The 16,013-nt window shown below is 42.4% G+C and overlaps 1 protein-coding gene across 1 annotated transcript in view; it reads right to left on the reverse strand.

Moving 5' to 3' along the window:
* Positions 1-16,013, reverse strand: part of Adamts16 (ADAM metallopeptidase with thrombospondin type 1 motif 16) — a 124,510-nt gene that overhangs the window by 43,801 nt on the left and 64,696 nt on the right. Inside the window, exons 10-15 of the mRNA XM_032894833.1 lie at positions 10,986-11,139; positions 8,772-8,867; positions 4,827-4,975; positions 3,675-3,847; positions 1,831-1,961; positions 206-329 (exon numbers count right to left, since the gene is read on the reverse strand). Coding sequence (XP_032750724.1) covers positions 206-329; positions 1,831-1,961; positions 3,675-3,847; positions 4,827-4,975; positions 8,772-8,867; positions 10,986-11,139 — 827 coding nt within the window. The remainder of the gene's footprint in view (positions 1-205; positions 330-1,830; positions 1,962-3,674; positions 3,848-4,826; positions 4,976-8,771; positions 8,868-10,985; positions 11,140-16,013) is intronic.

The following is a 16,013-nucleotide window of genomic DNA, read 5'->3' on the forward strand; positions in this document are numbered from 1 at the left end:
TGAATCACAACGTAGATATCAGTGGTTTCCAATTAGGTAACCCCTGTGAAAGGGTCATATGACCCACAGATTGAAAAAAGAAAAAGCCTCCATGGAAGACCTCATCCCTCTAAGCATCCTCTGTTTCCTCTCCCTCAGCCCCTCCCAACAAAATCTCTGGCTGAATCCCTCCTTGTGCAGATGTACACGATTCTGAGGTACTCACGGTTGGTGGGGTGATTCTTACTGTAGAGTCCTCTATGCATGACACAGTCTGAGTTATTCCCCTGGCAGACCCCACAGGAGTCCTCAGTTGCATCCGATCCAAGGACATTGTCACAGCCAACCTTCTGGAGGACCCATGAGGTCATAATCATTCATGAAAAAAAGGATGATACATGTGACAACATCACCAACCACGTGACAAAATCTTCCTCCCACTCCAGCCGAACAAGTTTCCAACATGGGGTAGTTAACAAATGGGTGATGGATCCCGGTATGTGCAAAGCATGGCTGGTCCTGGTATACCGGGATCTCTTTCTTGTGATGTGCTATCTGTCCTGTGTAGTATTCCTCCTCAGGTCTGGCAGTTAGAGCTGGAGGACTGTGTTAAAGTACATCTCAGACTGACTTGGTAAGCTGACTGTGAGTGTGTTCACACAGGATCTGCTTGTAACTGGAACTTGTTGCCTCTGCACAGAAACTCTCCCATCAGTGATTTATAGAGCTTAGATCTATGCAAGGCTGTAGAATTTTAGGCGTTTGCTATCGTTTCTATAATTCTTTTTTTTTTTCTTTTTTTCGGAGCTGGGGACCGAACCCAGGGCCTTGCGCTTGCTAAGCAAGTGCTCTACCACTGAGCTAAATCCCCAACCCCAATTTCTATAATTCTTGCTCTCTTCATATTTCCTATCAAGGTACCTGAGAGAATAAAATGCACTCAGAAACAAAGCAACTGTAGTCTTTGTCCCTTGCTGGAAATTCTCAGGGCCAGGCATAGATTTCAATGCCATTGTGTGTGAATGTAGAAAGGTTGACTGTGTCAAGTCTGCTAGTGGGTATGGCTCCCTGCAGGGCTTGAGACCATGATGAGTAGATTACTTATTAATTATACCTCATTAATTACACTGCAAATCTCTACCTGAGGTGGAAGGAAGAAAGTGACCACCCAGCAGAATACATGAGTGCAAGGAAGATTTTACCACTAAAAGAACTTAGGTTTCCCAAATTTCTCATAGATTTTTGGGTTGGTTTCCCAGACTTTGGGGTATTGGGGTTGCTCAAATCCCCTGCCGTGTTGCAGCTCCTCTGAATGATCACGTGGAGATCATTATGATAGCTGAGAAGTGACCTCACTGACTCACTATAACACTGCCCAGAAACTGTGCCCCTTGTAGGTCTGCTCTTCCCAAATCCAGTTCCTAGTCTACCTAGCAGTGGTCCCCTGAATGAGTTCTTGTTCCTGCCTTCATCCATTCAGCACCCCAAGAGCACAGCTGCCTTTTGAGCACCCCACTGGCTTGCCAAAGCCACCGTGCTCTGCTCCCAGCACCCTTGTTCCAGTGCACCCTTAGAGATAGAGCTCAGGTGTGGATGCTCCCTCCTCCTTGGTGCCCACAAATGCTCTAGACCCACATCTGAGAACAGCTCTCCCCTCTGCTCATGCTCTGTACACACCTCAATCACAAAGCAGTGCCATCAACATGAGCTCTTCTGGCTTTCTCCCCCTGGGCTGGGACTTGGAGGGGAAGGACTCCTCTCATATGTCTTGCTTTCTAGCCCTCACAGGATGCCTGGCACAAAGCAGACTGTCTGGAGACGTTTGTTGAATGAATAAGCGATCATTATTACCTCACACATCCCATCTATACAAACATTACGGCTATCCTCCGAGCATGGAGTCCCATCTTTGACTTTATTTGACAAAGAAAAGAAGAAATCAAATCCTTCTGCGATACAGTAGAGTTTGCATAAGTCCTGATCTTAAAAAGAAATACACACACAAACACAAATAAGAAAGACACTTAAGCTCGGTGATTTTTGCTCTGCGGTTCAGATCTTCTTTGGTTGTCTACCCCCTAAAATAAATCCCACACATTAACACATTTCAAAGACATTTTGTTTTTAAGAGCCTCACTGTTTCCCTATCTTGCCTGGAATATGCTAGTATACCAGGCTGTCCTTGAACTCATAGAGATCTACCTGCCTCTGGTGTGTGCCACCATTAAGGACCTTGTTAAGAAATTTTAATGTAATTTTTGGTAAAACACTTCAAATTATTATTATTATTGTTGTTGTTGTTGTTGTTACTTAATGTTTCACTCTTATTTTTTCTAGTGCCTGTTGTCTAATATTCCTTTACATAGTTGTTGGTACATAGTAGGTATTAATGAGCATTTGTTGACTGGACTACAGTGTTTACGATCTACTATATAAAGGCTGAGTTATAGGAATATATAATGATCGATAGTGTTTTCTATCTAATGCAATGTAAAGTTCTCATGAATTCCACATGGTAAGTATTAAACAGTGTTTTAAAATGGTAGAAGAAATGTTAACTACAGTGTCCAGGGCTCAATGTGTTCTGTAGGAACATTGGTGTACAAGGCCCCAGGGATCAGAGCTTCCTTATGCTGCAAGGCCTCACCGTTCCTAGAGATAACAGAAGTGTTTGCAGGGACCCTCTGTCTTCTTTCTGGATAAAACTGGAAACGCTGAATCTGGAAAGCCTCTCTGTCTGGGGAACTTTCTCAGGCTGAGACTCACTCACAGATTCTTGTGCATGTGCTTAATATGATTATGCCACAGTCTAGCAAAGTTAGGGAAAGCACACACGTCACCTTCAAGTCACAGCTAAGTTCTGTTTCTGTCATACCCCATAGGCTTTTCTTCTGGCCCACTGCTATGCTTACTGTGGGCACCAGTTTTACAGTTTATGCAGAAAAACCAAACCAAATCTACTTTGTATGAAAATGCTGGCCACTCCCTACCTAGGGTTCAGTAATTTCAAAGGTCCACCATGGGCATATATGTACTGAAATGAAGGACGCACATCCAGATGGACTGTCTTAGCTTTGTACTTCCCCAGGACCTCTGCCACTAGTCTGGCCAGACTTCTCAGTTCCAATACAATGTTCCAAACAATGAGAACATTATGTTTTATTTAAATGTACCCCAAATCATGCCTCTTGAAATCAACACTTTTATAATTTTAGCTGCTATATATATCTTAATACTTCGCTTACTTTCTCCATCTGGTAAGCGTAAATTCAACTCACTCTGTGCATACATTTCTTATTGTATAGTTAGAGAATAAGACTTCACTGATATAGTATATTTAGAAAATTATTCATTTTTAAATAAAGCATAGTAAATTTTTCTTTTAGCGTTTAATATTTGAGCTTGCAGTGGGCCATGCAATTGTGGCGATACCAGCAGCAACTCCTGTCATTCTTATTGTTTAAAACAACTACCCATTCAACAAATCTAGCCTGTTGACTTACATGTCAAATATAGGTAGGAGGCCATGACAGTGGGGCAGGCCAGATCAAGCCACTCCCAGCAAAGAAGCATGTTCTCCTGGGCTCCTAGATCTACATTATCTGCCCTTTGCAACATGGCAGTGCTAGACATAGATGCGTTCGAAGCAGGTCACAAAGCCCGGGGCACCCTAGAGAGCAGGCCTAGAAACTTACCTTCCACTTGGGTGTAAGGTGTCCACTTGTAGAGCCACCCTCGGAAACGCTTGCTGTTGTACTCAGCACACTGGGCAGCACGGAAGCCCACACTGTCCAGAGGGCATTTCTGACTGTTGCAAAGCTTCAGAGTGCGTGCGGAACCCTGGCAAAACTTCCCTCCATGAGATGGTCTGGAACGGATAACACAGCCAGAGATCAGCTCTTCCTGGATATTATGGTCACTGGGGCGACACAGCTGCTAATAGTAACTAGAGTGGGCACTGAAGGGAGGTATCTTCCTTAGTCCATCCTGAGTGCCATGGTCCTGATGCTGGAGGGTAGGGTAGAGTTCAAGGTTCAGGCTTGTCTACACTTCTTCCTTGTTCTCCAGCATTCTCTGGAAAGGTAGGAAAGTGAGCTGCCCTTCACACCCTACAGAGGGCTTGGAAGGTTGCTACTGAGAAAGATGGTGACTTTCCAAGATGCCCTGGTTAGAGTGAGATACTGAGGCAGAAAGCCAAGTTCTTTCTACTACCAGACTCCTTGTGACAAGGCCAGAACATCAGGCCTGTGAGTCAAGTCAGAGCATCACCCAACAGCCCATGAGCCTGCTGGTTTCTGGAGAATCTCCACGAGCCTGGGTGGGTGTACAAGAGGACTGTGGAGCAAACGTTGACTTTGGGGCTTTGTGCTTTGCAGATAAGTGCAACAGAGTAACATAACTTATTTCTGAAAGGAGCCTGAGTGCACTTTATTTCCCAAGCTAGGTAACTGTCTCTCCCAGTCTAGTTGCTGAAATTAGGCTGCCTGCTGTAAAAGTGAATAATATATTTGATGGAAAAGCAATAATATTTGTTTTTTGCATAAAAGAGTCGTTCTTATTGGAGACATTCATTCGGACTCCACTTCCTTACAAAAATAATTAGCGAATTGAATAGCATCATACTATGTTAAGCCATAGAGTTAAAAGCCAGTTTTGCCACTGCCCTGATGGCTTAGTTATCTTTTACTGGTTGCCAAGAAGCAATAAGCATCATCAACCACATGAAAGGGAGAGAAACATTTAGGGAATGGAGTGAAATTCCCTTCCTAGTGTTCCCTATAGACGTTTGTAAGTGCTGGTATTAGCAAGCTTGGGTTCATTCATAAGGAAGCAGATCATGAACCTACCTGGGATTGGTACAGAGACGGTCTCTGTGAGAGACTCCTCCCCCACAGGTCCGGGAGCAGGGGGACCAAGGGGACCAATCTGACCAATGGCCGTGGGTAGGCTTGGGACCTTCGTCACCGTACTTCACACACTGTCCTCCACGACACCACTAAACATTTTAAATATAAATTAAAAGTAATTTATGTGAGTCCTGCATAGGTGGATTCATTTCATTCCTTTTGTAACACCAAGGGTGGGGGTGGATCTTGTAAAATATGCAAACACTGGATTATCTGCACGCAAGTGGCATGTACTAAAGACACACTTAGTGTTTCTTTATTTACCTTTCCAAATGCAGCAGCACCTGATGAATGGTTGCAAACAAAAGACACATGGATCAGTCGTCACAGAAGCCTGACCTCCCAGAGGAGGGCAGACACAACTCAAATATTTGCATGAACATCTGGTCTGGTAGATTGTCTCTGAAATCGTGACCCCTGACTTCCACCAACAAGGTTCTTTTCTCAACTTGCATTTCAAAGAGAGTCTCGAGTAGAAGAGAGTCTCGAGTAGAAGAGCCTAGCTAGGGAGAACTGGGACTCAGCCCCCTGTCATATCTGGCCAGCACCTGGATTTTACTCCCGAACACCTAGGCTCAAAGTATAACATTAAACGCGGTGATGAAGGCTTTCCATTGAGGAGCGGGAAGACGAACGCCTTCCCTGGTTCTGTTTGTGTTAAATAAGCAGAGCTTGGTTTATGGGCAGTAGGACAAAGGGGCTGTCTCTAGGGTTTGAGCCAAGACCTGGGTCCTGACAGAAAGCAATGCTACTTCTGAAAAACAGAAATGACGCCAGCTCAATTGCCTATTACGGGTGGATGGGGTAAAACTTGTCAAACCAACTACTGACATCTGACCATTATGGATCCATGTATGTGCTTTCCATAAATGTGCAGGAGTAGCAGGGTACGTGTGACATGAAGCAGGAAATGGACAAATGGAGATAGGGGCTCAAAATAGACAGGGAGGAGGGAGGTTGATATAGAATGAGAAGAAGCAAAGAGGGACAAATAATCCAAGGTTGTTTGATGAAGCCTCAAGGACTCATGTTATTTTCTATTTACCTAAAATTATACACAACAAATATGAATATATGCATGTACATACATAGTATGTGTATGTATGTTTGTGTATGTGTGTATGTGTGCGTGTTTGTGTATGTGTCTATGTGTATATTTGTGTTTGTGTGTGTGTGTGTGTGTGTGTGTGTGTGTGTAGCTTGAAGGATGTTATGCCATTAAACCTGACAATACTTCCCATAAAAAACATGGACTAACAAAAACCTTAGTACCAGGCACTAAAAATCCCATCCAGAATAGTCAGCCACATACTCCAAATGACTTTCAAAACAATACAAAATATAGCAGCTGCCATTGATTGACTCTCAAATCAACATGATCCCCTGTTGCTGAAGACACTACATGCCTAGGAAATAGGACTTTGATAATTCGAGCTGTATCTGGCCTGAAAGTTAGTCTAGATTCCATGGTACAAGATGATCCTATTTGGGATGCTAGGGGAGGAAAGTAAACAGTCTTACCCAGCTGTGACAACTATTAACCACAACAAAAGGCCAACAAGGCAAGATATTAGGTGCCATACTTGTTGGTGTTAACCAACAGCTGCCTAACTGGACTTAAACCTCTCCCAACAGGAAGAAAGACACGTAGTATGAGAAGCCTAGAAAAGTGCCTGGGGCTATGAGGTCTTGGAAGAGAATCCACTACTACAGCACACTCCTAATTGCATTCACCCCATCTTTATACCCATAGATACGTATAGTCATCACTCTTCATCAAAGAAGCTTCTCTTTAGAGAAAATGGAAACCATCACGGATGCGTACAACTAGGCATAATGCAGAGATCAATCTGCCGAGGCCCAATGGATATGCCCATGTCACAGCTCTTGCATCTACGGCTCAGGGAATGTCTCAGAAGAGGGAGCAGAAAGGGTATACCATTTGGAATGCCAGAAAGTCCACTGTGTAATAGTCTCTCATAGAAATGGTGGCATAACCATTATCTGAACAATGATAATATCAATACACATGAGAATGTGGAAGGGGGACACATGGTCCAACCTCTAGACAAGGAACTACAGACAAACTGACAACTGCTGGGAAAGTGAATTAGACTTGCCCAGGGAAGTGGCCTCTTATTGGTTGTCCAGTAAAGAGTGGTTGGCCCTGAAACAATATGCACATGATTGCACACAAACAGTAAAAATTACCTCGGCAGGTTGTAGTTATATATTTGTGCATACATATTATTGATACATAATTATTATTGTTCATACATATATATGTGTATATATATGTGTGTGTATATATATATATATATATATATATATATATATATATATATGAGGTTATCTGCGAGCAAAGGAGACACAGAAGGAGTTGGGGAGAACACTGTAAGGGAGCTGGAGGGAGGAAAGTAAAGGGAGAAAGGTATGAATTACATCTTAAGTAAAATATGCACAAAGCAAATCATTTTGAAAATCTTATCCACATAAGTCTTTGTGTTTTCTTTTCTCTACGAGGAAAAAATTCTATTTCTTGTATCAGCCTCTGCTCTCACGGCACGTGACAATACAAAGTGCTAGCAGACACCTCTGCTCACTGAGGCTTCTGTAGCTGGGTATGAACAGGTCTCCTAGTCTCAAACAGCCCCACCCTCAGGGGAAACACAAGATGGAGAGGCCAGGGTAAGGCTCAGGTGTCATGCCTGTGGAGGAGAGCCTCTGATGGGCAGAAGAGGTCTGGTATGCTTGCTGCTCATTCTGTTGAGTTTTAAAACTACCTGTCCAAAGGTTTTACTAACACAGGGAATGGCAAACACAGAAGCCAGGATTAGCAAGTTGACTAACGAGAATATTCTCAGGTAGACAAGCTTGCTTTGAAGATGACAGGAGATCCGAGCTCCTGAACAGGTAAGCAAAGGCCAGGCCTGTGTCCAAAGGAAGAAGCTTGCTTCATGGGAGCAGCACAGCATTACCCAGTGCCTGTGGGCCATCTTGCTGCAGAGCTTGGGACTCCTGAATACGTGCCACGTCCTGGCCAAGTTCAAAAATTGAAAATAGGCGATGTCTTGTTTAGTGTGGTGGCCTGCGCCTGAATATTTGGGAACATTATTACCCAGTGTTCTTTGACGATTAGAGATTCCAAAGCCTTCTTTTTACCCAGGGGCTCTTTCAGGAAACTAAAAGCTTTTTGTTAGGCTTTCACTGTGAGTCAGTTGAGCTACTTTCACCACTAGAATGTAACTGTCAATCATGAATCTCACTTGCAATGAGGAAGTCGGCTGCAGAGGTAACACGATGTCAGACTGAGTGGGTGTCGCATGCTGGTCTCAGGAAAGCTCCCTCTTTCTTAGTGGCTTCAATCTGAATGTGGGCTTTGGCTTTGTGCCTGACGTCAGATTTACGTGTGCTTGGCCTGTGATACAACCGGGAATTCAAGCTTGGTGGTTAAGCACCAAGCTTAAGTGCACATTTCTCTTTCGCTCCATTAGTATCATAAAAAGGTACACTACATAGCAAACGAAAACCGTAAGTGATTACTTGGGTAGAGTACATTCCTATTTCCCCAATAGTCTTTGAGTCCTAAGCAGCGGTGACATTTGCTCTTCATTGGTCAGTGGGAATTGGGCGATTGATTTGTCTCTCACTTTACAACACATAGCCAAGCATTCCCTACTGCCTGACTGCTCATTCTACCAATTCTGTTGTGATAGCTTATTAACAGTGATACGAGCATAGAAGAGTCACGGTGTTTTAGCAAGGATGTAGGTGTGCACATGTATGAGAAATGCTGGTTTTCAAACACCGGTGTAAGAGGAGTGTGGTGTGTGGGTTGCAAGACTGAGGTTGGGGTAGAGAACTCTGAAGGAGTCAGCATCTTACCATGTCCTGCCCACACAGTGTACCCTCTGCTGCTGGCATGAACTTAGTCTCACATTTCCTTCCAATCCGATGGCACCACAAGGCCTTACAGATGTCCTAAAGGAAGAGAAGCCATTACTATTATAAATATTCTACACATCTGTGATCAAATCCCATACCTATCAGCAACTGGGAACCAGTGAATGACCCCTCAGCCACACGGAAGGAAACTCAGGAAGACGCCCAAAAACCTGAACCCTGGCTTCAGCCCCTCTGAATTCCATCTATGGAATTTTACTATTTGTATTTATTCAACTGTGAAATATGCAAATCATATGTTCTAAACCAAAAGGTAAGATAGGCATAATCTAGGCATAAAGAATATCCATGGTTGGGGATTTGGCTCAGTGGTAGAGCGCTTGCCTAGCAACCGCAAGGCCCTGGGTTCGGTCCCCAGCTCCGAAAAAAAAAAAAGAAAATCCATGAATGTCATTTAAAACATGAAATATTGTTTGGTCATGTCTTCCTTTCCAACTCTAGTTCCATTTATTTCCTCACATATGAAAATTAATTTTTATTCATTTCTTACTGATTCCTTTATATTTAGAGTTAGAGTCTTATTGTTATTCAAGCTGTCTTTGAATGCCCAGGATCAAGTGATCATTGTACTTCAGTTCCCCAAGTATCTAAGACCATAGTTACTTATTACTGTATCTACTCCTCAATTTTTGAATTAACAACGATCAAGATATTGTTGGACATCTATTCATCTATACAGCATGTATATTATGCATGCATCCACCTATCCGTGAAACTATTGACCCATTCACTAATCCATCCCTTTAGGAGTCAAGGGGACACAGAATTCTAACTATATATGTACCTATACGCAGAGTCTCTGGTTAGACAAAGCAGGTGCTGGCAGAAATAGAACTATGAGGAACAATGTAATTCGAAGGAGCATTCCTGGAGGTTTTACACCTCTCTATTGAACTGTGAACCAGATGGCAACATGGGGATAAAGACATAAGCAATACCATCAGACAAAGGAGTTATTTGGTGAAGAGGAGATACGGTCAGAGCCGACATCTGCAGGGTGTATAAGCTAGCAGCACCTCTTTTGGGACACAAATAGCAAAGCGTGTTCTGTAGAATAGATAGGATTTAGAATGATTTAACTTCACTCTGTGAAATCATTTCATCAATAATAAACAAATAGCCTATACTTAGCTTGATATTGCTTATATTTTATTAATAGCATTGGGATACCAGTGATGGCATGGTTCAATGTCACAAAGCGGATAGTATAGAGACCAGAAGTACAGCCTGGAAAGTCTAATCTTTAAACAAAAACTTTAGTTTTATAAGTTTTTTTTCCCTTAACATATATAAGAGTAACATAGGAAAAATTCTAGTTATTTCCCACGAAAGGGCAACTGGCCTTAGAAGAAACCTGACTGAGTTTAGAAGATGATTGTGCTGGAAAGCAGCGAGGCAGGAGCACTTCAATCACTCCTGAAGCGTTGAGGGCTTTCTGGAAGACTGTATGTACTTTTTCTATTTTATTCTCGATTTCATTATAAACCAGAATAAAAGGAACCTCAAAACTAGTTACTTCCATTGATTTATGAGAAGTTTTTCTTGTGGTTTTATGTAGAGCAAATTCCTAATCTGGACGCTCCCTGTCTAGCCAGTGTGTGTATCTATGCTCTGTGAGGGATTTATGTGGGAAATCACCGAAGAGACATCCTGAGGGCTACAGAGACATCACCTTTGTGAGGAACTGCTCTATAAATACTTTACATGGGAAAGTCAATAGTCAGAAGCCCCATGATGTACTGCTGCCTTCCAGTAGACTGTGATCATGTTGGAATGGGGGTGGGGAACATTGTTTTCTTAATATTATCCGAAAAACGCAGGGTATTAATTTGCCAACTTAAACCAACTAAACGTTATTACTGCACTCACTCCCACGTGATAAATCAGAAAGAAAGATCTGACCTAACAAGTCAAGTGAACTCCCAAATGGAAGCTGATACCCACAGCAGTATCTCCCATCATCTGCTCTGCCAGGAAAGCATGTGTTTCCTGTTACCCTGGGCCAGTCCCGGCAGATAGGATTTGACGTTTGGTAGGTGCCCAATAAATGTGGAATACATCACTGTCAGTTACACTAAACAGAATGGTTTTATGAATCACAGTGTAGTGAGCATGTGGCGGTAACTAACCACTTGCCTTTCTGAAGTCCAGCATGCAAAGCTTGGCTTTCTCTCCAAACTGCCACTTGCACTGTGTATTTGCATCGTATAACTGTCCTGGCAGCTTCTCCGGGTACTTGTACTCTTTCACAGGCTTCGGCTGGTCAGCAAGGCATATTGCTTGGGCGGTGCTGAAGAAAACAGGGTGAGTTAGTTACCAAGGGATACACCACCAATTGTGTATCCTTTCTCGTGCAATTCGATGACAGATTTTGTTTAGAGAGAAGCTTATTTGCCCCCCGAGACTCAGTACCATATCTTTCTTGGTTAAATTTAAATACAGAAGCTACTTTTTCTGAAATTATTCACAAAACGTTTTACCTATCTAAGACAAATTGCTCTCCATTAGAAACCTCAAGCTTATCATTCATCAAGGAGAATGGAGCTGAATAATTGCAAGCAGATGTCTGACGCGAGGGTTCCCCCACAGAAGTATTTATAACAGTCTTGCCAGACACAGGCAGACTATGGAAATTGCCATGAAATCAAACCTTAATCAAACTATCTCAAATACGGTAACTCCCTCCCTCCCCTCCTCTTCCCTTCTCTTTCCCTCTCTCCCCCCTTTCCCTCCCCTTCTTTCATTCCTTTCCCTTCCCCCTCTTATCCTTTACCCCTCCCTCCCTCCTTTCTTTTCCACCCTCCCCTTATCCTCTTCTCTCCCCCCACTTCCAGGCTGAGGGATACACGCACAGCATCTACAGCTTCCTCTTCAAGGACTGAATGTCCAGTAGCCATTATCTGTGCTTAGTAGACTTCCAAGTTCAGAAGGGATTAAATCACGCTCAACCTCACTGGTAGGTCATTAGAGTCCAGTCATTGATTCTTTTGTCAACAAACACAGAATCTCTAAGGGGTTGGGTATGAAGTTTCCCCTCAAGAGGCTCATAGGTTCAAATTTGATCCCCAGCCATTGGGCTTGCTGGGAAGTGGATGGCCTCTGAGTCCATTGACTAACACAGTGACGAGCTTCCCTGGGATATGGTGAAGTGAGGTATAGTTGAAGGAAGGAAGGAATAGCTCATTATCCCCACCTTTCCTCCTTCTCTATTTCTGCTTTTTGGCCATTGTGAAGTGAGGTTCCTCTTTTAAAACACACTACATCAAGATAATTTGCCTTTACCTCATGCCCCAAACTAGTAATTCATAGCTGAACTCTCTGTAACTGTGAACTCAGAGCACCTTTCTCAGGTGAATCATCATGGCAACAAAATTTAATTAATAAAATTCCCTGCTATACAGGTATATGCCTGGTATGTTTTTGGGTATAGTTTGTGCATTTGTGGTGAGCATTTAATAGTTTTATGCTTGCATGTAGCTAATATATCCTTCCTATAAGTTGTCACAACGCACATCTCTCTAAACATCTTGTTAATCTCAAATGACAAACTGAATCCTCCAAGCTTTAAATGTTATCTAAACTGACTAGGCAATCGTTGGCTGTACTTTCCATGATGTTAGTTTCAGATCTCACACCTTATAGATCACTAGTATGAATCAAAAGGAGTGCATGGTCCTAAAGGTTCCTCTAAACACAGTGGGGTAAAGCATAGTGGTTTCCGGCAGTCTCATCAGAAGATGGGGGTAAAACCAAGTCTGAGATCAGCACTACCCCAAACAAAATCCAGAGGAAGATAGAGAAAAGTTACAAACCAAAATCTACCATAAAGATGATTGCAAAAGTCTTTATCAAAACATTAGTGAAGAGTCCAAAAATATATAAAATAAATTACATATTACAACCAAATAATCAATCCTAGCGTCAAAAATATAGGATACAGCACAGTGATGTGGGCTTAGTCCTAGTTCTCCTAGTTCAACATTCAAAAGTCAGTCAGAGGGCATCCTGCAGAGATGGCTTAGTCCTTAAGAGCACTGTCTGCTTTTCTGTAGGACCTGGGTTTAATTTCCAGCATCCATATTGTGGTTTACATCTGTCTGGAACTCCAGCTCCATGGACTCTAACATTTTTTTCTTTTGGCCTCTGTGTGTATTGGGCATTCATATGGTACAGACACTCACATGCAGGCCTAACACCCATACGTATAATATAAAATAACAACTGAAAAGTTTTTAAAGTCAGTTGGCATAATCTACTTTGTCAGTGTCACATAACCTCATCAACAGCTGCAGGAAAATGCAGTAAACTCCAACACCCATTCCTAGCAAACTAGGAGAAGAAAATCTCTTGAACTTAATAAAACACAACTTCAATGCTAAATTCACAATTGGTCCTGCAAAAGATGAAACTTTCCCATTCAGACCAGTCTCATTGGTCATTGACGGCACTGTCCTACATGTCCTAGCCAAGTCCCCAATGAAGGCAACAGATAGCAAAACAGGAGAGGAGACTGCCTATGTGTGCAGATGGCTGTCTGTGGAGAAAATCTGGAAGTACCAAGGACTCTTCCTGGAAATAATAAGTGTATTAGGAAAGCTGCAACACAAAAGGCTAATACACCAATCATTGCTTTATACAAACCAGCAAGGAAAAGTAAACTCAAATTACAAGTATAGTGTCATTTATGTTGAGGCTTCAAAAATGAATCGGCAGTATGAACTGAATGAATGGGGAACACCCAAGGCCCTTAAAGAGGAGCAGAACCAGTAGTGTGGAGTTGGTGTCTGTCCATTATAATCTTGATCTGTAGCTTTAGTGTGATTACAAGAGTTCAAACAAATCATTTTATGGCTATGAGTACTGGCTCTCAAATTTATATGAAGAATAAAGAGATCCGCAATAATTCGCGTAAAATTTAAGGATAATAAGAAAGCTGGAGGGTCATACCTCCCAATTTTAAGGCTTTGTAGAAACTCACAATAATACAAAGGTTGTAGTGTCAAAAGAACAGATAACTCCAACAGTGGGACCAAATAGTCCAGCACAGAGTCCCATATGGGTGTCCTGAACTACTCTCTGACAGATGAAGCTTGAGTAACCAGATATCCACATACAAAATAATATAGATATTTTCAATAGTTTTCCTAATTTCACGGATTGCTACAAACTTATGGATGTTAACCTCCTGCCATTTTCACAGGAGCTCAGATGTACAGATGAGACAGAGTAGAGGCTTGAGAAATCTATCAGTCCTACATTGTCAGCTAACTTTAAACATTTCACAAAACCCAATGCAAAATAACTATTACATAAAACGGTCCTTTTTCATCACTGTTAGAAGTTATACATTCATACAGTAAAAATGAATGAACTAATTCAATGTCTGTGTCATGACAATGAACCTCTCATTCATGTATCTCATGCGTCATTTCACAACAAGTTAAAAAGATGAGAAAAAGTAACCCCCAGAACTCTGTGTTTGAAGACTGGCCATTGCTGGTGAGGTATCAGCTAGAGAAGACTGAGGTGTCGATGTCAAGGCTCTGTAGCCTCACCTGAGAAAAGTTACAGGCTTTGACCACCATAGGAAACAGATTCACATCGTCACTGTCTGTCTGTGTGCTACACCAGAAGTAACATGAAAACAATTGTTGAGGCCAGAGAGGTTGAGGCTATCTCAGAAACCCTTCACTGTTCCAATGACTGCACTATATACTATAAAGAGCTTGGGGGCTGGGGATTTAGCTCAGTGGTAGAGCGCTTACCTAGGGAAGCAAGGCCCCGGGTTCGGTCCCCAGCTCCAAAAAAAAAAACAAAAAAAAAAAAAAAAAAAAAAAAAAGAGCTTGGTATCATTGAACTTAGTCATAGCACCTTATTCCAAGAAAGGAAGTGGGGTCTCTCATAAAACCTACAACATGCTAACACAGATGCTTTCAAGAGGTGAGTTCAGATAAATGTTGCTCTGCCTGATAACTCTTATCCCTCTATATTCCAGTCCTTATGTGGTGGGCCCTGTTGTTTCATTTTGTATCATCAGCATGAGTGTCAGCCATGGCTGGTATTCCTCAACGTGAACTCTGGACAGCATCTCGATATAATGAAAATGGAAATCATCCCAATGGTGTCTCAGTGGGATCTCATTTTCTTGCCCACCATGTAGCACTGAGTATGACAGGGGGGTTCATGCCCTCTTGAGTCTAAAAGTCCCTTAAGGTGGTCCTTTTTCCATTCATAGCACACTAAACTCACAGACCCACACTGGCGCCCTCTATAGGACAGAATTCTAAGTGGGGAAAAAGAATAACCTGAAGATGAGTCCCTGTTGTGAAATGCATCACAGCAGACGAGAGTCCCTCCAGGTCACTGACTCCTGGGTGCAGACATGAGTAACTCAACAGCAGGCCCTGGGTCATGGGCTCAACTGAGACATGAGTAACTGAAGAGCCTCGTGTGTGTTAATGGGAAATGACACATGACTTCACTGGGCAAATTTTCCAAACAAGTATCTGTCTTTCTCTCCCGAGAATGGAGAAAAGCTGTGCTGGCCACCCAGGCCCATCGGGCTCCTTTCGTACATGTTTTTCCATTTCCCACACGCTGGGCTGCTGAAGGACAGCAGCAGCTTCTTACTCATGGTTGGGACTGTGTCCCAGTGGTCACCTAATGGTGGAAGACAGAATGCTATTTGGAGGATTGGAAATCAGGGAGCCAGCAAGCAGACAGGCAAGGCAAGCAGCCTCAGATTCCTTAAGGCTGGAAATGCTGTTTCTACATGGGAGACTGTCCGATTTGAAATCCTGTTTTTGGTTTAAATGAATCTCTGTACAGTTTGACATTAAGAAATAACAGCATAAAATATTACGTATTTATTTCTAAGTAAAATAGCTAGAGAAATTAGTAAAGTTACTGAATATAGTTTTGTTTAAAAAATCATTGATTAACTGTTTTATTGATTACCATAAAACCAGATGCTTCAACGTCTATTTTTCCTCTTTCAGTATTGGTGAACAAAACTGGATTTTGATTGTTGAATTTTAATAGTTTGAGGACAATATTCTGATTTCAAGATTACAGAGCACGTCCAATGTTCTCAAACTATTTTTCTGTGACTGGGCGGCAGTTTCTTTACCATGAATTTTCATTACCTTCCTTTGGCCTCTTTC

This window comes from Rattus rattus, chromosome 2 (assembly GCF_011064425.1).
Source record: "Rattus rattus isolate New Zealand chromosome 2, Rrattus_CSIRO_v1, whole genome shotgun sequence".
In the NCBI taxonomy this organism is placed as follows: domain Eukaryota; kingdom Metazoa; phylum Chordata; class Mammalia; order Rodentia; family Muridae; genus Rattus; species Rattus rattus.